The sequence below is a fragment of the Ambystoma mexicanum genome, chromosome 7p, assembly GCF_040938575.1.
Source record: "Ambystoma mexicanum isolate Mex_15411 chromosome 7p, UKY_AmexF1_1, whole genome shotgun sequence".
Taxonomy (NCBI): domain Eukaryota; kingdom Metazoa; phylum Chordata; class Amphibia; order Caudata; family Ambystomatidae; genus Ambystoma; species Ambystoma mexicanum.
This window is the reverse complement of record NC_090939.1, coordinates 704,339,361-704,361,539: the sequence shown is the minus strand read 5'-3', so window position 1 is coordinate 704,361,539 and position 22,179 is coordinate 704,339,361. Positions and strand designations below refer to the sequence as shown.

At 41.3% G+C, this 22,179-nt stretch overlaps 1 protein-coding gene across 1 annotated transcript in view; it reads left to right on the top strand.

Moving 5' to 3' along the window:
- ACE2 (angiotensin converting enzyme 2) overlaps positions 1-19,737 on the top strand; it is a 475,687-nt gene extending 455,950 nt beyond the window's left edge. Inside the window, exons 17-18 of the mRNA XM_069635599.1 lie at positions 10,021-10,215; positions 19,132-19,737. Coding sequence (XP_069491700.1) covers positions 10,021-10,215; positions 19,132-19,261 — 325 coding nt within the window. The 3' untranslated portion in view covers positions 19,262-19,737. The remainder of the gene's footprint in view (positions 1-10,020; positions 10,216-19,131) is intronic.
- Positions 19,738-22,179: the final 2,442 nt, after the last annotated feature.

The following is a 22,179-nucleotide window of genomic DNA, read 5'->3' as shown; positions in this document are numbered from 1 at the left end:
TGGGCCTCATTACGAGTATGGAGGTAGCCATGCCGCTTTTAGTGGCATGACTACCCGCATACCGGGTACGAGGTCCAGGTCCCGCAAAAGGGGACTTACTGGGCCATTCCGACCTTGGAGGGCCCGGTAAATCCCTTTCGCAGGACCCGGACCCGGTACATCCCCATTCCCATTTGAGCCCCCATAGGGCTCAAATGGGAATGGGGAGGATGCTAACAACGGGCACGTTAATGACGGGCCTGTTGTTAGCATCCTGGTCTGCTAGCGGGTCCCGCTAAGGGCGCCTGGTCTGACCAGGCATTCCTTAGTGGGTCCCGCTGCAGACCTCATAGTAGGGCAGCCCGGAATGAACGGTGCCGGTCCCTTACCGGCACCGTTCATTCCGTGGCCGCCTGGGTCATAATGAGTCCCTATGGATTCATAGCTCATGTGCAACATGCTCCCCTTGGGAATGAGCAATGCTATTGTGCTATTCAATAAGACTTCAACAAAATGATCAGGACAGCTCTGCTCTTCATCCAGGCACAGTTAATAAATTGAGCACCAAGAGTGAGTAATGATACTGACAGTGATTATTGTGGCATTTACATGTGCACCTGCATGTAGATCTGTGTATAGTTTATCTGCAACCAAACCTCTCCGTCACTCAGTGGCCTTAGGAGGCTTAGGTTAATCAGAAAGACACAAGGATAGAGCGATTATTTTTTACTAAGGCTGCCTTCTTTGTGACTAATACAACAAAGCACTGTTGTGCTGCTTATCTAAAAATGGACAGTATAAGAAACAAAGAGGTCTTATAGCAACAAATTGTCAAGTGCTTTTCCAAATGGTCAAAGCTCTAGACAAGTATTCATCCTGCTCCGTCCTAGGCCACTGTCTTACATATATATGAATATATGAAGAATAAATGTTAAAAAAGAACGCTTATGGAATATAATCAGTAATCTATTATGGGTACATGACAGTTTAATAGCCCATAGACTTACTGACTTAACCTAGGGTTACTTAGATTAAAAGAGAAAACCCAATATGGGGTAATGTTACTTTGAGTTAGCAACATTTTTTGGGAGGAGAAAGAAGACAAAACACTCCTCACTCGATTCTTTAGTCCTGTTTCTTAACAGGGAGTGTGAAGAATATAAGGTTGCTCAAAGAAAAGGGAGGTAAGCACATTTTGGCCTCCTATATGTAGCAACCACCGTCTACTGGTTTCAGTAGTGTTAGTGAGGGTATAACCACTTTCTTCCGGACAGTCTTCACTAATATCTGGTGCTGTGAGAGATTAGACAACCAGAAAAAATACTGTGTGGGTGATATACGTTACCACAATTCTAGTGCCATAGACTGGAGAGGCTTGAGAAAGAGGCCTGTAAGCAAACAAGCATAAAACAGAGACACTAAACTGCTGCAGCCCCAAATGGATTGGCTAAAGGATATGCATTGAATTTTTGGCATTCCCTTCATGTACAATGTCTTTGTTAAAAAACACACACATTTCAAATACAACCCTTCTAGGGGGTTGTGGATCCATAGATAAAAAAATACACCTTTATGTCCAAGTTTGTTCAAATATGTTTGAGCACTGGCCTTAAGTTGTCTGTTGAAGAGGTCAAATCGAAAAAGTGTAGTTTTGCAAGAGAGCACTCTCTCCTTCATGGGTATTGTCCGATGTGGTCAGTTTTGCCACCCAGTTAGGCACTAAGTGGAGAGACAAAAACAGTGTCTGAGATGTGCATTTGTTTTTAGTGTGCGTATAGAAGAGTTCATATCCTATTTATTTATTGCAACGTATGCCGGGTAACTGGTCTCTGTTATGAGAGGCAATGCTGTGAACACCCGCTGCGGAACATCAATACGGCGTAGTCTGGTTCGCCACCTCGTTCAATACTAGGTCAGAAGGCAAAGGCCAAGGACCGATGTCAAAAAATGCACGTTTAAGTTAGTGCGCGCATATGAGGCAATATGTCTCATTTTTCATGACCACTTAAGGAGGGGAGCGGATATTGAATTATGGATAAGCAACGCTGTAACGCTCCACCTGCAAGTGCTTGGTGGCGCTGTAACAATTCATCTTTTGCAGTCAACAAAGGTATTATCTTGACTTACTTGTTCGGGTTGTGGGAGATGCCCCAACTGCTCTGTGTAGCTCTGTTGCTACCCGTGTGATAGTCAGTAAGCATATTAAATGGTTGTTATGACAATCTGCTCCTCTGATAAGGATCAAGTGACAGGACAAGAAGGCCTACGCGATGTTATGACGCGTGCAGATGTGCAGAGGGATACACTGCCGTGTTTAAGCACGTAACTGAAGGTAGATCAGGCAAGTCAGGCGGAAGAGATGGGACACGTCCTAAGGTTCTTATCTGGCACAGCTAGAGCGAAACACAGGTCTAGAGAGAAAACAGGGTTGGTGTATTTTCCATGCCTCGTTATGCTCTTTTTAGTTGCTAAAAAGTGCCCAAATTCCCATCAGAAAAATGCAAAAAGAGTTAGATTAGAAATTATTGATTAACTCAGTGTGTGCCCCGGAGGGAAATCCAAAATGTTGACACTTGATTGTAAATATAAATTCGAGTAAAGTTATGTAGGAGCTCTCCTTCTTGAGGTCGGAGTTACCTAAAGGACACCATAGATGTTACTGGAGATAGTACTGTGGCCATATGCAGATTCATTGGAGCAGCCTATTCCAACACGGATAAGGACTGCTAGGGTATAGTTTCATTCAGGCCGTTTTGATCCCGTTTTAATGAAAATATACAATTCTGCTCTTGTTTGAGGAGCATGATGGAAATGTCTCCTCCCCGTTTTGGACACTTCACTCTAATAATATTCCATTTGAAGTCCTGGGCATTATGCCCCTCTTGTTGGAAATGTGCCACCAGGGGCGCATTTTCACGATTGATCCTGATGCAAGACATGTGCTCTTGGATCTGTTTTTTTACGGGTCTACTTGTCATGCCAACATATAGAAGGTAGCAGGGGCATTGTATTAGATAGATAACATTGGAACTGTTGCAATTTGTTAGAGAGTTCTGCTTCCAAGTTATTTTTAAACCGAGTTCCAGAGTTTTCGTAGATGTCGTCATGGTGCAAAAATTGCATTGTCCACATAGGGTGTGTCCTAAAGGCGTTGTTGTGTCCCAAAGAGTACTTTGATGTCCAAGTGTGTTTGGTGGTTGATAGGAGTGTACCAAGGTATCTCTGAGGTTTTTTCTCTTTTTTTATAGCAAATCTAGGTGCGGGTAGGTTCACAGAACCCACATTAAGTATTGGCCAAAGTTTGAGAATGTCTTTCTTGATTTGATACATTTTACTTGTGTAGCTGAATGCCACAGTCATTAATTGAGGGCCTTCTGATCTTGCCTGTTGTTGCAAAGTTATTTCACGTGGGATATTCCTCACCCGTTTTCTTGCATGTTTGATAATTTTTTTGGGGTATCCGCATTCTCGCATTCTAGTAGGCGGTTCGTCAGGACATCAGCTTGTGTGTCGTACTCTTGTGGCGTTGAACAATTTCTTCTATACTGCAAAAACTGCCTGAATGGTAAATTATCGCAGAAGCTTTTTGGATGAAAGCTGGAATATACCAGAAGTTCCAACCTATTGGTTTCCGGAAAACAGTTGTGCTCAGGCCACCACTACTTGCTCTTATCTCTACATCAAGGAATTTTATGACTTCTTTGTTGATACTGTGTGTGAATTTCAAGTATCTATTCAAGGAGTTGAGCCAGACCATGAATTCCTCAAAAGATGTTGCATCACAAGTCAAGATGGCCAGGACATCATCTATTAAGCAAGTCCATAATGTAATCTGTGAACGAAAGGGGTTGGTGGTTTGATAAATGTGTTTTTCTTCAAAGTCGGCCACATAGAGATTTGTCAGGGATGGAGCAAAAGTAGCCCCCATTGCTGAAAAAATTCTCTTTAGAAAGAAAGACGTTCTTGGTAAGGGCTATTTCTGCTAATTGCAGAATGAATTGTTGAATAGTGAGGTTGACACATTGTTTATTATTGAGGGTTATAAATTCATACCTGGAATGGACCTCTGAAAAGCCGGGGTAAGAGTTAGCAAGACATTAGGGGTGCATGAAGTTGCATCCTGCTCAGTTTGCTTTCACGAGGACTACAGCGGTTATTTATTTAATGATAAGGACACTCCATGGGCTCAGGTCAATGACCCCAGAAAGGCCAGTAGGGCTGGTGCACAGTAATTTACATGTCAAACATTCATGACTACAGCAAAACCAAAGAGGTGATGGCTGGAAGGTTTCATATTAATCTGAACCTCTTTCATTGCTCCGGGAAACCCTCCAGACCATCATTGTTTGCTTGCCATGCCATCACAAAAGGGGAAAGACCATATGCAAATAAGGCTTGGTCCCACCCCAAAGGGGGAGTCCGGCCAAACTGCTTGGTCACATCCCTTCTGCATGAGACCACATGCATCCCCAAAAATGTTTCAGCCTTGTTGGGCCTCATCAGAGAGGAGTAGCTTGGTTCTCTAGGCCCAGCAGGCACAGGACCCATGTCTGGGCATGCACGTCCCACTTGGCGTGAGTACAGAAAAGCCGAAAGAGGTGATGGCTGGAAGGTTTTTAATTAATCTGAACCTCTAGCATTGCTCTGGCAACCCTCCAGAACTTCGTTCTTCACTGGCCAAGCCAGTACAAAAGAAGAAAGACCATATGCAAATCAGGCTTGGTCCCACCCCAAGAGGGGCAGTCCAGCCCGTACTGCTTGGTCACGTCGCTTCTGCCCGAGACCACAAGCATTGCCAAACATGTTTCAGCTTTGTTGGGCCTCATCAGTGAGGAGTAGCTTGGGTCTCTAGGCCCAGCAGGCCTTGCATGACTTACATGACTTTCCATGAGGAAATACCATTTCATCAGGTAGGATTGAAATGTTATGAACTCTGCGCATGGGGAAGAACACATACCATATAGCTATGGTAAAAGACCTATCGGTGCACGGAGCACCATACGTGCCGTGGATAGTAATGTTTACAAAGAGGCTGGCAAGCACATTATTTGTGCTGTAGCCCCGCCCCCTGGAAATGTGCTGGCCAGCTATGTGAATGTTTTTTTTGTTTTACCTTTTGTGAATTTTGCCCTGCTCGTAAACAAAAATAATAATAATATAACAATATGTTGCCATTTGCAAACAAGGAGCCATTTGTTATTTATATACTTTGCTTTCTTTGATCACCCCAGGCAGTAACGGTTCTGAACATCTAACCTATTCCATTAACTGTATACTTTGTTTTTTTTTAACATGTGCCAGTGGGAAAAATGGCCTGATCTCTTCAGCCCAATGTTTACAGCAATATTTCATCACAATTGGTTGTCAAAAGATTAACTCAGACCTATCACTGTATCCCTTACATTTTGACCAAACACAAATCACCTGCATACACTGAAAAGTTGGTTGATTTGGAGTTTGACTGCATTTATTCACCGTGCCTAACTCATAACCCCACAGACATCTTACCCTCAGTCCCACCTTTTGCCTTCTTAAATTCTGTTGGTCTACCCTGATATGGGAGAGGAAACATAAACTCCATAAAAGAGAAGTGGGACATTTTTGGACCCCAATGGAGAGCCAAATGCCACAGACATTGGGCCTCATCACGAGTTGGGCGGTAAACCGGTGGTATTACCGCCGGGTTCCTGCCTGTGCTAATAGTGTTACCGCCAACCGGTCCGACGCTATTATCACCGGATCAAGGGTTGGGCGGTAACTGTAATTCCATACTGGGTTCATTGGAGCCAAAGGGAGAATGTTTGGCGCAATTAGCGCGCGCTAATAGCGCAATGCTAATTGTGCCAGAAAATGGGAATTTTTCCGGCGCATTTACCTCCAGCTTAGAGGTGGGGATCAATGCTGCCAGACTCGTGATTGGGCGGCCCTTAAATGCGGCGGTAATAGCGTTACCACCACATTTAAGGGTTACCGCCCAACTCGCAATGAGGCTGATTGTATTATCCCATGCAACTCCTGTGGCTGTCCAAATTGCTTGTAACACTTAAATGATTGTATGCATTTTATTTGGTGATTCAAGCATAGAGCCATTTTATCCAAAAATCACTTTTACTTCATGCAAAGAAGCCATGAACCTTCTTTAGTGCTATTTGTCTCCTTCATCTTTCTCATAGTGGTATTCTAAAAGAGTACGATAGGATTGCACCAGATTGTCCATCTAGGAACCATAGCCTTCTATCCGAGAAATGTTTATATGGTTAAGAAATGTCCACTCTGGACATGCTTTTTAACTGTGCCATACAAATTTGTACTGGGCATCAAGGGGGAAGGCAGCACAATTAGTGTTCCCGTGTGGTACTGGGCCACATTGAGGTGTTCAGTCTGGACATTTCTTTACTGTGATATGACATTCTTTACTGACTGGGCATCATGGGTGAACGCAGCATAACGAATATTCATAAGTGGTACTGCCCCGCATTGGTGGGCTAAGTCTGAACAAAACTTCATAGTAGCATGAATTTTATATTGGGCATCAACGGTGAAGGCAGCATGGTGAGAGTTCTTTTGTGGTAGTGGCCCACATTTGTGTGTCCAGTAGGAACACATTTTTTTACCATGACATGACATTTTGTACAGATAAAACCAACAAGATCACCTTCTAATATGATAATACTGTCGAATATTATATATATTGTTAATAAAGGCATCATGCAAAGATGAAAAGGAGTTGGAAAATGCTCCTGTACAATGTTGGTGAATTGTTGCAACCATTGGATTTTTTACATGTGGATTACCTACAAAACCCATTGAAAACTGTGGCTTCTTACCCAAATTCTCACAGAAAGTTTGCTAAACATTGACAATTTTAATCACATTTTTTAACGAATATCTGGCTGGGCAGCACACCAACAAAGGGGTATTCAGGGCCCGTCCAACCCCTGAGAAAATATATGGGTTCAAATTATGCATTATACAACAGACATTCTGTAAACAATTGGGTAAAATGTCAGACAGTTTGATATTGATTTTGTAGGGTAACACTTAAAGAACTCCAACAGATGCAAGTCACCAATAATGAACAGGAGCATTTCCCAATGCATTTTCATGATGTCTATATCCACAATATATGCCAGCATAAAAAATATTATAATGCTGGCTGTGCCCATACATTTCTATGCTGGCTGCACCTATAAATGTCATTATTTCTACATAAGAACATACTAATGTTTGCAGTGTACATAATGGCAGTAGCAATACTATAAGAAAACCTGTCCAAATTGGCTCTGTCCATATATGCCAGTACCTGCATATAACAACATACTCCTGTTCGCTTTGCCATTAAAAATGCCATGCCACAATAAAAAAAAAAAATGTCCGACACGTAATAACACTTATGTTTGCTTTATCACAGATGCTCAGCAAAAATGCCATACCGCAGTAAGAAATATCTAAATTGGCTGCACCAAAATGCCTGTCTAGCCACATAATAACATGGTTTTTTCATACATGGCAAGTAAAAAATTTCATCCCAGTAAGAAATGGCTATACTGGCTGCCCTAGAATGCTAGTCTAGCAACAGATTTAGACTTGACATGCTTCCTTTATCATAAATGCCCAGTAGAAATGTCATGCCAGAGGATGAAAATGTAACCATACTTTCTGGTTACGCTTTATCCCCCATTCACAAACATACACTGATTCATCATACACTCAGCCACACACACATTCACATTTGTTTTCCTGCCTGTCCTGCAGGCATCCCGGTCCAGAATCCACTCCTACCGGTCCTGCAACCACCAGCTTCTGCGCAACATGAACATGAATATGAACCAAGAAGCTTGCAGTGCTTCCAGGTTCCTGCACATGTGCACTTGTTCGCCCTTACTTGGGCTTTTTCAAGGCACATAAACAGTTAACTTCATCTGCATACAAGGCAAATCTTCATTTACAGGTTTATTTAAAGTCAATTGGCTATATTTATATTTGATAATGTCAGATGAACGAAAACAGTAGCACGTGCCTCCAAAAAAGAGTAATGTTGGCACCAAGTATAAAATACTTTAAGAAATCAAATACATTTCAAAAAATATCAAACACAAGATTAAATCTCACTGAAAATGTTTACTCAACTTAGAAGCCCAGGCACATCTGAACTTAAAAAAACCCAGTTTTGATTCGGTTAAAGATGTGTCCGCTACTGTGGGTTTGTTTTAGAGAAGTTATTATCAGGTATGTAAATATAAATCATTCCTGCTCATAAGGTAAAGCCCTAATGAAGTCCTGGGGATCTCTGAGTTGCAGGCTAAAACTCGTGTCTCTGGGCATATGCATGTAGGAACAGAATATATACTGCTAAGAGTGTGCATGAGGAATGCAGCACTCATTATCCATTCCCTTCTGCAGAGCTTGTAACTGCACTGGCAGTGTACAAAAAGCACACATCAGATGTAAATCTAACGAGTAACCTGTTTATTTTCCCGAAAATATACCACTATGAAGCACCACTATGAAGCATATAGTCAGTCCCCAAGTTTCTAACAGTAAGATCCAATAAGGACTATAGGACTCGTGAGATCTCACAATAACATGATACTGTAAACAATCAACTAACTTTACAACATGAATGCACACTTCCTCTTAACACACATTTCGTAAACTTTAAACAGTCACAATGGGCACAGTTGTGATAATGCAATGTTGTCTGTATCGCTTTTGTACTAAAGTAAAACAGAAATACTTTGATATTGTTCATGAATCCAAGCTCTAATATTTTCTGGGCAGATTCTGGGACAATTCTGTATGTTTTCTTACCCACAACAACCAGAGCCATATTGGAACATTGATATTATTACAATAGGCCCAGCTCCAAAGTTACACTCTCCAATGTTAGTTTTCAGGTACTGTACGTTACAAACCCTGATTATTCTCTTTTATTTCTTGCACTAGAGAGCCATTGGTTTTATTTCTGTGAAAGTGTTACAATTCAATCATTCGTTTTTAACTCTTATTATTTCTCCTAAGTGATTTCCTTTCCTTAAACCAGTAGCAAAGGGGGCAGAAATGCCCAGCAGCCTATTAGAATTGTCCTCCCAGAAACCATGCAGGTAACAGAGCATGGACACCTCCTGCCCTTTCCGGTTCCGTTCATCACTTTCCAGCAGTGCTTAACTATTAGTAATCTACCATCTCAGAGACAAGCAGCAAGTTGATGTGAACGCAACCCAAACTCCCACTTTTTTCCAATGACTGACATCAGAACCACAGCTGCAAACAATCAAAGAAGGAGGGGCTTCATTGTGCGGGCGATGAACTTTGTCAACTAGTTGGTAAATAAAGGGCATTTTCTGTTGACGCCAGAAAAGTGATAACTGGAATCAGGTGTGCACTATTCCTTCCCCCTTGCATATCTATCTTGGTAGCCTTCCACTCCACTGTATTTAGTTTGCCCATGCCAGGAAAGCCCAACATAAGAAAACAATTGTTTACCAAACCACCGTAATGGGAGCAGTCCACCCAAAATGCTAAGCCATGGCCACCTTACCTACAGCATGAGGAATGAAGCCAAGGGGTTTGATCCACACTTACATGGTCCATATCACATGACCTGTCCCAGAAAACATATTACAAACTGATTTACCACTCTTTTTGCTGTTTATGTGATGAATGTTTTCAAATGTGAATTAAGGGCTCAAGTATAAAACTAAATGATGTTCCTTAATATTCATGTTCAAAAATGAGGTTTAAAATGGTTGTCTTCTTTCTTGCCCTGATGAAAAACATGTCTAACATGATGCAGATTGGCACAGCAAAAAGTAGTTGCTTGCTTTCCCAATTCAAAACCTGGTTTAAATGTAATATCTATATCAGTACACCTTCATAATTGATCGCTAATATCCCCTTCAAAAAAACGAATATCTGAAACGAATCAAAACTTTTTAATATTATTTTCAAATAACAGGGCGTAGTAGAGTGATGCGTTGCTGTGTATGGAAGTGCAGAAAATAAGTGGATTAATTCATTTCTTTGTGTTTCGATTCACAGACGATCACGGGGGCGTATCAACAATGTTTTCCAATTGAGTGATAATACCCTGGAGTTTGTTGGTCTACTGCCTACACTGGCCCCAGAAGTGCAGCAGCCTGTTACTGTCTGGTTAATTGTCTTTGGCGTCATCATTGGCCTCGTGGCAGTGGCCTTCATCGCACTTATCGTCACCGGGCAACGAGAAAAGAAAAAGTAGGAATCTTATGGTGTATTGATCAGTGAGAATTTGTGAGGAAGTGAGAAAGCTTGAGAAGCACTATTCTGAAGGAATGATTAAATGGAATGTTATGTTGGTAAGAATAGGTGGTTGAGTTAACTATGCTTCTAGAGCCCAATCGAAGAGCTATGGTTAACCAGATACGTTTGAAACAGTTACTATCTGCTTGACATATTGGGATCTCCGTATATGGTACTCTGCTATTCAATGACATGATGAGCAGAAGTATTTTTTAATTTTAATATAAACATTTTGTAGGTTGTTGCCATTCGTCTCCAAAACACAATGAAATATATCATCACACTGACAGTGTGGAAGGCTTTCTTTGTGACGGGCAATCATAGAATTGGTGTGTAACTACTTTCATCCTAAGTTATCTGTTTATACTTTTTAAATATGCCACAACTATCAAATCCCACCCCCACACCATGTATGCACCATACATCCTTCACTAGCCACCATTACTGACAGACCTCTGTCCTCCAGAGGGGTGTTTCTGATTCCCAGTGCCACCCTACAATTTCTGATCTAACTCTTTGTTCTTCTTAAACTTAAGAAATGCCCTGACTTCCCTAAGATGCTCATGAGATGGACATGTGCAACTTTTGTGTTTAACACTTTTATTGTGGCAGTTTAGTAATATAAGCAAACACTTCAATTGCATTCCAACAGCAAATAATAGCAGGTTCCCTGGCAAACTATCCACGCATTAGAAAATACATATGCATGGACACACCTGGTAAGAGAATATAGTCACAGATGCATACACTTGCTTTTAGGTGTTAATAGGTAGATGGGAGATGTACACACCATTGGAAAAACAAGTTGTGGTTTCGCTTGGACGCACTCGATTGTTATAATGAAAAATAGAAGAATAGTCCCTATGTCAAGCAATGGGGTATTGGTGGGGAGGGAGTTGAGGGGGCAGTTATGCCCAATATAAAACTAGACTGTTTCCTTGAAATGGTCAAGAATGACAAACTGAAATAAAAAGGGCTTCAGAAGTGGTCTAGTCAGAACTTCAAAACAGCTTCACATTTATTGCAAACTACAGTCTACGCAGGGAGAATCTGTGCCCATGCGTAACTTTTTCAAAGACAACCAAGAGTCTCAAATGATTTAATGATCCTTGAACATCAGGCTTTTCTTTACAATTCCAGTTGAACAAATATGAATTTCCAAAGAAATGTCAACAAACCCTATGCCTAAATAGACAAAAGCCTACTATAATTGAAAAGCGTTAGAAGTGGAGAGGCCATCACCTGATTGGCAGCAATCAGATTTTAAATTGATGGCATATCATTCCAGGTATCAGAGACCAGTGTGTGGATCCATTTGCGAAAGGGTTCCCAGCATTTTACGACACCAGCACTGACAGTTGTAATTATATGGCAAACCCCATTGTAACATGCACACTGGGCGGTATTATTATTTAATGGGCAGAATATTTTGCTGCAGCAACTGTTGAGTCATATCTACACCAGAGACAAACATATGACCAGCAAACATGTTTGAGTCACTAGCCTTGAGGCCCACTTCTGTAGCCCATTTAGTCTCGGGCGGATAGCTCAGGGACAAGGCACTCATTTTAGAAGCAATACAACGTGGAGCAGTACAGGTTCGATTCCTGGCTCCGTGCTTTGAAAACCCTGGGTGTTCAGTGCAATATAAATAACCCATTACAATCACAATCATTTGGATTCTGAGATGTTGAATAATTAATCCCTTCAGTTTCTCATATCCAGCCATCTTCTTGTTCAATTGACCAAATTCAGTCTGTATCTCAGCAAATTCTAATGTCACGTGATTGCTTTGAATGTTTTGCAGATTTCTCATCTGTACAGTCATTCAAGATTTCCAGCAAAAAGGTTTATCATTTTGTTGTAAGGATGGTTTGATCCATTCCAAGGTGTCAGCATAAATGAAGGGTCTTTACCCAACTGCAGCTCTACATCCATTCTAGGTTCACAGCAAAAACAAGGGGGCCTTGGCAATAGTGATATACTCCATCTCTCACACATAGTTTGGGATGTGTAAATGTGAGTATTCGCAGTGTGTTTGCACTCATGTCTCGTCGACCAGGTGTACATGTCACAGACATCTGAACCCTTTCTTTCACTTGGAGGGCTGAAGTAATCTGATATTGACCTAGTTCAGAAAAACCAAATCCCCATTCATCACTAAAAGCTTTCAAAATCTTAATATAGTATCCGGTCCCCTTTGCCGTAGGAAGGTGGTGAATAGCTCATTGTAATTCGTTAATTGGAATTTCTAAACCAGGACGGAAAACATATAAAAGGCTAGGTCGTGCATTTGTGTTGATGATATTTACCATACCCCACCACCCAATATTTTAAGGGTGTAGCCTTGCAAAAGTTCTTGAATTTTTTAACAGGAATTATTTGAATTGCACCACTCAGATCTTCCCAACATTTGGGACAATTTTTTTTAGATAGTGATACAACATTTTCACCAGTGAATAAAATTCCCCATCTATCAAAACCTGATTTCCAATATACTCTGAAGATTGAAAAGTGGAGTCTTTTTGAAATGTTATTTATTGAGTGAAACACTGCTATCGGATTTTACGAAGTCCAACACCTGGTCCATTGACTTCTGAGGTTTAATAATAGTATAACAATATTGTCAGTTAGATTAAAGAGGATAGAAGATATAGGGAAGCCATTTTATGTTCCGCTCTCTATGTGGGAATCATCAGATGACAAGGCAATGACCAGAACGTCTATCTTGACATACAAATAAATTGGCATTATTATATCAACAAAGTTAGCTGGAAAATATATTGTAACAGCACTTTCATGAATGGAATGGAATAAAGTTGCCAACCGTACATTGTATTTACTGTGGTTCCTCCACCTCGAACCCACTACTAGACCAAAACACTGAGCGGCTGACTACATAACATGTGTGCTATACAGGCAATGATTTCTGATATTGTGAGGAACATTTGGATTTACCTAGTGTGTGGGCGCAGGGCAATGTTTGTGGTGAAAGGAGCTCCCCTCAATGGGGCGCGGTGGGACTTTGGTTGCACAATTTGAAGAGCGTACGGTTGATCACCTGTGTCGGGGAGACCTCAGCAACTGTCCAAAGTGGTGGTGATGTAGAGGTGCATGTCTTCGCTGAAAGATATTCCAGAGCTGGCTCAGGGAGGGCCTAGGATTTATATCAAACTTGTAGAGAAAATACGAGCACAATAGTTAAAGTGAAGAATCCAGTTTGAGACGAGTGAGAGGGCTGCCTTCTGGTGCCTAGAAAATTGAGAAATGGGAGTATAAAATGCTCCAACATTGATGAGACCAATGTTCTATAAATCATTCAACATAGAAACAGGACTGTAGCTTGAGGTCGTCTTAGAGTGCTTAATAAGCATGTGTAAATTAGATGCAATTCTCACAGCACTAAAAACATTGTACTATACCACAATCACATAATAAAGGTTCTACCTTTGTTCCAGCACACAAGCATCCATAAACTCCACTTCTTCATCGGAAACTAAATGTCCAACCTTACCAACATCACTGCAACCTTTCCCTTGTACCTTGGCCCATTGCACCCTATGTGCAATCAATATGAAAGATACTGTATATATATATATATATATATAGTGCTTGTGGAGCAGTTTATGTCGTTGCCACATAGAATCGAAATTAACTTATAACAACCAAAGAATATTGACCCTCCCACAGCTTCATGTACTCATCTATTTTGGATAGGTTATTGAGACAAGCAGAAACACAGCTCACAGGACTAGAACCTATAGATAACTGGAGACGTGTGATACATCAAGCTCTTCAAACCGAAAGGTCAGTCTGTAAATGTGCACGCTGGCAGACTGTTGGATATGGAAGAAAGGATAAAAACAGTAGGAAAGAAGGAGTGAAGTCTTAAACAACTGTAATATAAAGTAAAGGAACAAGCTGCAGCTATCATCAAATTGGAAGACCGAGCAAGAGTTGATAATAGTTTGAGATTTCTGAAAAATTGGATGGTACGTATCCTGTCGCCTTTATGTAAAATTGGCTTTCAAAGCTAATCAAAATGTTATCTAATCCACCATTAGAAATCTAAAGAGCACAAAGTATTATCCTGAAAAAACCATGAAAAGCGATAAGCCAGGACAGTTTATCATGTTTTCTCCACAATTAGCACACAGATGTGATACTTGCAAGCTGAAAAGGGGAATACTTTTTCCTATGAGGGACACAACATCTCTCTCTCTCTCTCTGCTGATTTCTCTAAAGAGACCAAGGATAAGAGAAAATGCTTTCTGAGTTTACGTCCCAAACCTTAAAAATGGGATTTCAAATATGGTCTTAAATCCAGTGACTTTTGCGACTTGTCATGGCGGCAGATGCGGATGAGTATAGAGGACTATAAACAAAAGCCCAAGACATGGATAAGAACAGACCCACCCAACTCGCGCTTCAAAGATATTTAGCTGGCCACCCTACAGGTGGACGTTTTTGGACCTGCTGCTAAACCACCCACCCTTAAAGAGCTGTTTAGGAAGCTCAATTTGCCAGAGTTAGCTTCTGCCATCCAGTTTCCCCGAAAATAAAAATGTCGAAAAAAAATGCTGTAGATGCATTTTATGCGAATTCGGCAAGTAAGAAAAAAACGAATTCCATTATACCGCTCCCCATGTTCGGTATAATGGGATCTGGGGGATGCAGGGGTGTCCACCGCTTCTTGTGCAGGAGTGTGGCTCCATAAAAAAAAAAGAAAGACCCCATTTAGGGTTGGGACACTTCTGCCGCAGGGAGACTAGTACACGGAAGTTATGGCAGTGTCGAAGCAAAGGAACAGGTGAGTGGGGTACCGGGCGTAGGAGGTAGCGGGTAGCTGGGTATTTTTAACGCGGGACCGGGTGTTCCATGTGAGCACTGAATATTGTGAACGGCACGCTTTTTTCGTTTCCGATGTTTGCCGTTCCAGTTATTTTGCATGCAAACTTTTCATCTGCGATCTTTTAACATAGATCCCTGCCATCATCCTGGCCTAATTGTGCAGGCACATGTCGGACCCTGTGACACAGGCGAGAGGTGCCCTCAGGAGTCAAGGAGTCAAGTTAAATCCCAGAGGTTTTAGTAGTCTTTTTTGTTTGAATCCCATAGAGAAGATCGCCCCTTTGTTGAGTTCTATTGTTTCAGCTGGCCCACACTGAGTTAATCGGGGGAAGGGGGTGGATACAAATCTGGACATTTATCACTCAGAAAGGATCTGTCCAGAACTTTTGTGTTTTTGTTTGTGTTCATGTTGCTAAATCCATGTTGAACCCTGGAGCTAGGGAGGGGGGGGGGGAAATTGCCATAGCAAAGAGGAAAATGCTTGCAAAGTGTATAAGTTATGTAAACAAATGTTCTCAATACATCAGATGTGTCCACTCATCTCTGAGTCTGCCTGGTGATGATCACATTCAGCTTCATGAAGCAGAACGAATGATAAACAAAGAATGCCGAACTGTTGAATGAAATAAAGAGCGACATTTGAATCCTTTTTTCAGCACTTTGAGTATCTGGAAGTTTCTGGGGTTTCTGGTTGGGTCCTTTCTATAACCGTCTTGGTGATCCTAGCTAAGTTAAACTGTTTTTTCTCTGGGCATTGAGATTGTCTTTCCCTATGGGTATCATTGCTTGACAAAAAGACAATTCTGCACATCTCTGACAAAATACGCTGTTTAAAGTTTGGGTCTTCCTTTCCCATCATGCAACGTGGTTTGCCAAAGGACAGTCCTTGGTCTTTTAAAATCTCTTCCTTGCCATGCAACCTTGCTTGAAAAAAGGCCGTTCTCATATTTTGGGACGCTCTGTCTGAGCATACACAGTTATTTGACTAAGACAGCTCGTAGATGCTGGAACTCTCTTTCGCAGCTTGCAGCACTATTTTGACAAGTCCGTTTCAGGCTCTCTACGTGTTCAGCATTGCTTTGCATAAGGCATTTCTTACATTTTCCCAGCATGCACTTTTTGGTGACATCCTGGAAAGGAACACTTGCAGTCAGCCCTTCTGTGGGATTTTAAAAGCATTTTCCCTGCAGGTAGACGACTGCCCGTACATCAGTTCCAAATGGTAAGCCTTCTGGGAGTCTATTTTTCAGCAGCTGCATTAAGAGAAATAACTGTTTAATGTCAGGAAAGCAACGTTCTTTGCCCTCAGAGTTGCAACTGTAAACTTGCCTCATATCGGCTCACGGTGCACCGGTATCCTCAGTTCAGTGTCTCAGCTTTACTTCAATAACACCTGGGAGGCACCAGGCTCCCATGCTCTCTCCCTGTCTACCCCTCTCTCTCTGTTTCTCTCTGTCTCTATCTCTCCCTTTTATTTTCTTCATCTTTTTCGAACTCACTTTCTCACCAGCCAATGTTATGCAGGCACAGTTTACCTGTGTTGTTTATGGCCCTGTTCTCAGCCCTAGGCATGACTCCTCACAAAAAGCAGACTTGTGTGACTGCCTTCGATACCGATACCGCAGCAGGGCCTATTTTTAATTGGTTGCAATACCGCACCTTTAAAAAAGAATCATATCTTTCTTCTGCAAGCTGACAATGATGATTATTTTTCACTAGTGTACAGGTCCGTATACACGGCCCAGAGTGCAGGTTTTCATTAACACAGTAGGACCACTATATATCCTTAGCCTACAGCTCCCTCTAGCGATGACAACAGGCAAAGCTATGCAACGTGGCATTGTCTCTATATATCCTGAGACAACAGATCCCTCCCGCAGTGACAATAGGCAAAGCTATGCAAAGTGGCAGGTGAAGCTACTGCATTGGGCAAACTTACAGGGACAAACATACATCTGACCTTTTATTATATTGTTAGATAGTTTACAGAATCAGGTGTGCAACAACGTAATGGGGCTCTAGCCCACATCCCCCAAAATTCTCAGCCGTTGCTTGACCTTGCACACCTACAGATCTGCAAGAAATTGGATAATGTAAATTGTGTGGTTGTCGGTTGTGTCTGGCAGAGCAGTGATAGCAGTGTTTAAGGAGAGTGTTCTGTTTGCATGTTTGTGGTGGTTTGGTGTGACCGTTAGAGAAACGTACTCTAGACCCATTGTTTTTTCGGTGGTGTTTATTCTATGGTTCTAGGCTGTGCTGTTTCGATGCTCGAGTAATGTGTTGAGGTGTTGTCAGCTAGGGTGGATGGCAGAATGATTTCTAGTAATTTTGTGTTGCTATACCTTGTTCTGCTGACATGCTAACAACACATGGGGAAAATACCTTTTTTAATTTTGGAAATATAACAATTGGTCAAATTCATTTGTTTCTATCAATGCAAAACATGATTTTTCCAGGTTTTAGGCTTTGGTCTGCTTTGTTATTGGATGTTAGGCTAAGTCATTTAATGTAACATTACACTATGCCTGGGGCATGCCTTCTGACCCCTCAAAGACACGCTAACTGTAGCCACACTCTGCCTCAAATGGGATTACGGTACAATGCAGGGTGTCCGGTCAAATGGTCGAAAATAAAAGATCGAATGACCATTTGATCGACAGTCAAATGGTCTAAAAAAAAAATGGTCGAATTTTTTTATTTATATATTTTTTTAGTTTTGTTTGGTAAAAAAAATATAGAAAAAGGGGGGTTAGGGGGGAACCCCCCCATTAAAAAAAAAAAAAGAATTCAACCATTTTTTCGACCATTTGACTCTCGATCAACTGGCATTCGATCATTTGGTTTTCGACCCAATGACCTGCAACCACAATGCAGCCGGCTTTACCATGCTGGCAAGTACCAGCAGAAATGTGCATTTTGTCTTTCAATCCTGTGTCATTGGCAGGTATTGTTTAAATTGCACCATTTGCTTACGCCTTGACCCTAGGCCATAGGTGCGGTTGCGCCCCTGCATGAATCATAACATATGGCAGTTTATTCTGGCCAGCTTTCCATTTCCATATTTTACAGCCTCCTGTGCCATCGCAGGAGGTGTAAAACATGGGTAAATCAGTGTATGTCACACCCCAAAATAAGCAGCCAATCCTAACTGCTGTGCCACGTTCCTTCTCCATGAGGTCACGTGGGACCCCAGACATCGCTCAGGCCCATTAGGGGTCAGAGAGAACGTTGCCTGGCCTTTCAAGTTTGACTGTTTCCAATGGTGGCAGGACCAAGAGTGATTTGCCTCTATTATGAGGGAGCAGATTTATTAAAACTGATGGAATGGAAGTCGGTACTGTTTATGGAAAGAGCTGTTTCTAAAAGTGTGGTCTACAGTGAGCACTGTATTGTCTTTACTGCCTTTTGCACATCGCTGAGTGTACTTTCTTGAGCCTGAATGTTAATTTATGTGTTTTTTCATGTACTCTGTCCTTTTTTTTTAACACGATTCATACCAGAGAGTGCTTTTTAAGCGCAGAATCGTGATTTGAACCTGTGTTGTGCCGTGCTGTCTTGCTTCCAAGGCAATCACGTTGCCCCTGAGCTATCCTTCCCCACTTTGACATCCGTGCTCTCTGTAGGACCAATATTTTGTGCTTAAGCCGTCCTTCAATAACCCTGTTTGCTAGTTCGTTGCTAAAATTACGTTTAAGCCACTCATTTTAATTAACTTTAATATTCCCTATCTATCATTTAGATATGGATTCCATAAAAATCTGGGATCATATCTCCATCCAAAAGATAATTCCCTTTATATATCCCTTTTGTACTGAAATAGGTTTGGAGATCACACTGTGATGTGTGCTGTCCTAGTCAAACATTCCAACTAACTGCATTCACGTCTAAGCAAACACACATGTTGTTTGAGTGCTGTGTGCATTAAGGTTCTTGTGTATGAGGTTTGGAGGTGTTACATGTCCCTAGTTGTTTTTTTTCAACGCGGAGGTCTAACTGCACGTTTTATGTTTGGATCCATAGGATTAGAAAAGCTGCTGCGGAGAAAGGACTAGAGGAGACCATCACGTCCATGAATGATAATGATTATGCAGTCATCGAGGGCAAGGAGAACATAGCTTTCAACAGTGAAGATGCAATAACCTCATTTTAGAACTGAGATTTGAACGTTTAAACATGCATAAATGGATGAGAATGGTCTTGTCTGCGTCACAGTAAACACCAAGTTACAACACAAAGACATGCAGGTGCAAATTTGACCAGTCATACCGTGACAGCGCTTCTCGCAAATATATGCCATGAATAGGTCTATGGAAAAACAAGATGAGTCATTTTTACCTTTCCATTTCACCTTCACAGTTGGGAGATTGGCAGCCATTTTGTTGATATGAGTTGATAGCATTGAGCAGCTGTGATTTTGGCTCTAATCTGTGATACTTAATAGTACTGTAGTGCATTACAACATCATTGCTATTTTCAAAACTAACTAAAGTAAAATTGACTTTCTTACGTACAGTAGGGCATGCTCATACGAGCGATAGGAACCAAGAGCATAAGCAGGCTGTGGCTGGGCGAGCTGGATTGAGAGCACACCATGGGGCTGATTCATGGAATTTGTGTGCCGAAAAACGGGGATTTGTGCGCCATTATGCCCGCAAATCCCTGTTTAACAAATGGGTATTTGCGGGCAGAATGGCACACAAATCCCCGTTTTTCGGTGCACAGATTCCATGAACCAGCCCCCATGTATCTCACAAAAATTAAAATGGACCTGGCTCATTCACATCTCTGATTTTGATCTTTACACGGACTGTGATCCAGACAACATGCCCCATTTTCAAGGCTAGCATGCTTGATATTGGTTGTTATAGTTCAAGACTTCATGTGTCTCTTCCTCAGAGGGTTACTTTCTAAGGTAGGGAACTTGTGAAATTAGCAAACACATATTTGCTTGAGCATACTAAAGATATGTTCTTTAGAAGATTGTATGCTCATTTTCCTTAAAAAAAAAATATTTTAATGTGACTAGCCATGTATTCTCCTACGGATTTGTAGCAAATGTAATTTAATGAAATGTATTGAGTCAAGCAGTTGGATTCAGTAGTTGTCCTGTTTTGTCACACTTAATCTTTACTTGTGCTGTGCACACTTCAGCTCTAATGCTTCTATATGTTTGATGTTCTAGAGAATTACACATTTCGAAATTGAAATTTGAAAGTGAATATGTGTTATGTAAAATCACAAGCAAGAACAAAAGGCATTTTTCCTACACAAGTGGTGTTAGTACGGTGAGGTTTGTTTTCACGAGAAAGTACAAAAGACGTCAAAGGAGTAGACAAATCATTTGTTGTTATGACATTGCCAACATGCGTTCATTGGGCGAGCATGCCTGAAATGTTTAACTTTTTTTAAAAAATGGAACACTTTAAGAACAAGAGGAGCAAGAGTGCAAGATAAGATGAAGATTAAAATCTTCAGTCTTTAAACAATAAAGAAAACCTGTGAACTTGCACAAATCCTGTGAAGCTGTGCTTGCAACCTAGATGAGATAGCACATATCTGCTTGTTTATCATTTAATCAAGATACTATGAGAGTCTGATCTTTAAAACCAATTTCCAGTGTTTGAAGCAGTGCTCAATTACATGAATTTAGTAAGAAATACAACCAGTAGTATTACAGGAAATCTCAAAATTTCAATATGTTGTCCCAATAAAAAACATTGGATAAAAACAGTGTCAAGTTTTTACTTGCTCTGACGTTTCATTGTTGAATTAGTATGCTATTTCAAATATGCTATCTGAATGAATGTCTTTCACTTGTAAGGGCACATGTTGTGGTCACTAAACGATCTTGACCTACCAGAGGGACTCAGTGTCAAAAGGACAGGCCTCACATTCTTCCGTTCCCATCTGCATATCCATATACCTAGTCTAACAGCAGATCCACTTGCCACCGATGTTTATGTAGACACTGTGTCCACATGAATGTTCATGCTGGGAGATATCCTGTAGAAACTGGATCTGAAAGGGGACAAAACAATAAGAAATCAATAACTGAATGGCCAAATAAGCCACAATACAAACAAGATGGGCAGGAGACAGCCGAAAAGGAGCAGGGGTCCACCTTTCACACTTGATGCTGGGGCAAGCATGGTATCCCTGATGGGCAAGTTATAAGCCATACAGGCTGGCCAGAAGTAGATTATCCAAAATTGGAAGCACCAGGCGGAGATTATTCACAGGGTAGGCCATCTGTGAGTTGATGTTGACCATGCCTGAATGCCACATCCACAATAAGGCAGCAGCAGTTAGAGAAATTAAAGACATTCTGAGAGTTCACTGAGGCACGCTGAGATGCTTGTTAAACCTATAAGCAGAGATAGAGTAATGCTCACAAGGTTCCCATGCATGAAAGGACACACTGTACAGCTATGTATTCTGTATAATGGCAATGCAAGCATGCTGCAGCGTCCACGTTATCCCTGTTAAGCATGTGGTTCAGTTTAGAGCATGCCCTGTCAAATATCTCTTGGAATAAAACTTTGAGTGGCAGAGCTGTCCATGTCACTGATGTCGATCTAGTTTGGCTAGGAAGACACCGCCCTTATAAATGAATCTTCCTCCCGAACTCTCAACAGAAGCTTCCAACAAGGCCCAAAGCTTGGTCCCACTTCTCCATGTCATCAACATCGTCCCCACGCTGAACCAAATGGTAAAAGGAATCCGAAAAGGAAAACAGTCATTTCTGTTTTGAAGGAAGGTGATTTGATAACTGTGGATTGAACTGTGGGGTGTGTTTTGTTTTGGGGTTTGGAAAGGTGGTAGGATGATTTAGAGGCGCAAACTGAAATATGTTTCAGTGTGTGATGGGTCAGATTTTGACATTGATGGGCATTCTGACATAAATTGTGTTTAGGTGGTGGTATGGTATGTGTTAATACAACTGTGTTCCTTAAAAAGTCTACCATTTCTTTTCAAATAAAACTTTGTTGCCCTATATTAATTGTTGTCACTCTTCCATTTGCATCTTCTATTATTCTGTGAAGTAGATTGACCTGTTTTTCCTCATCA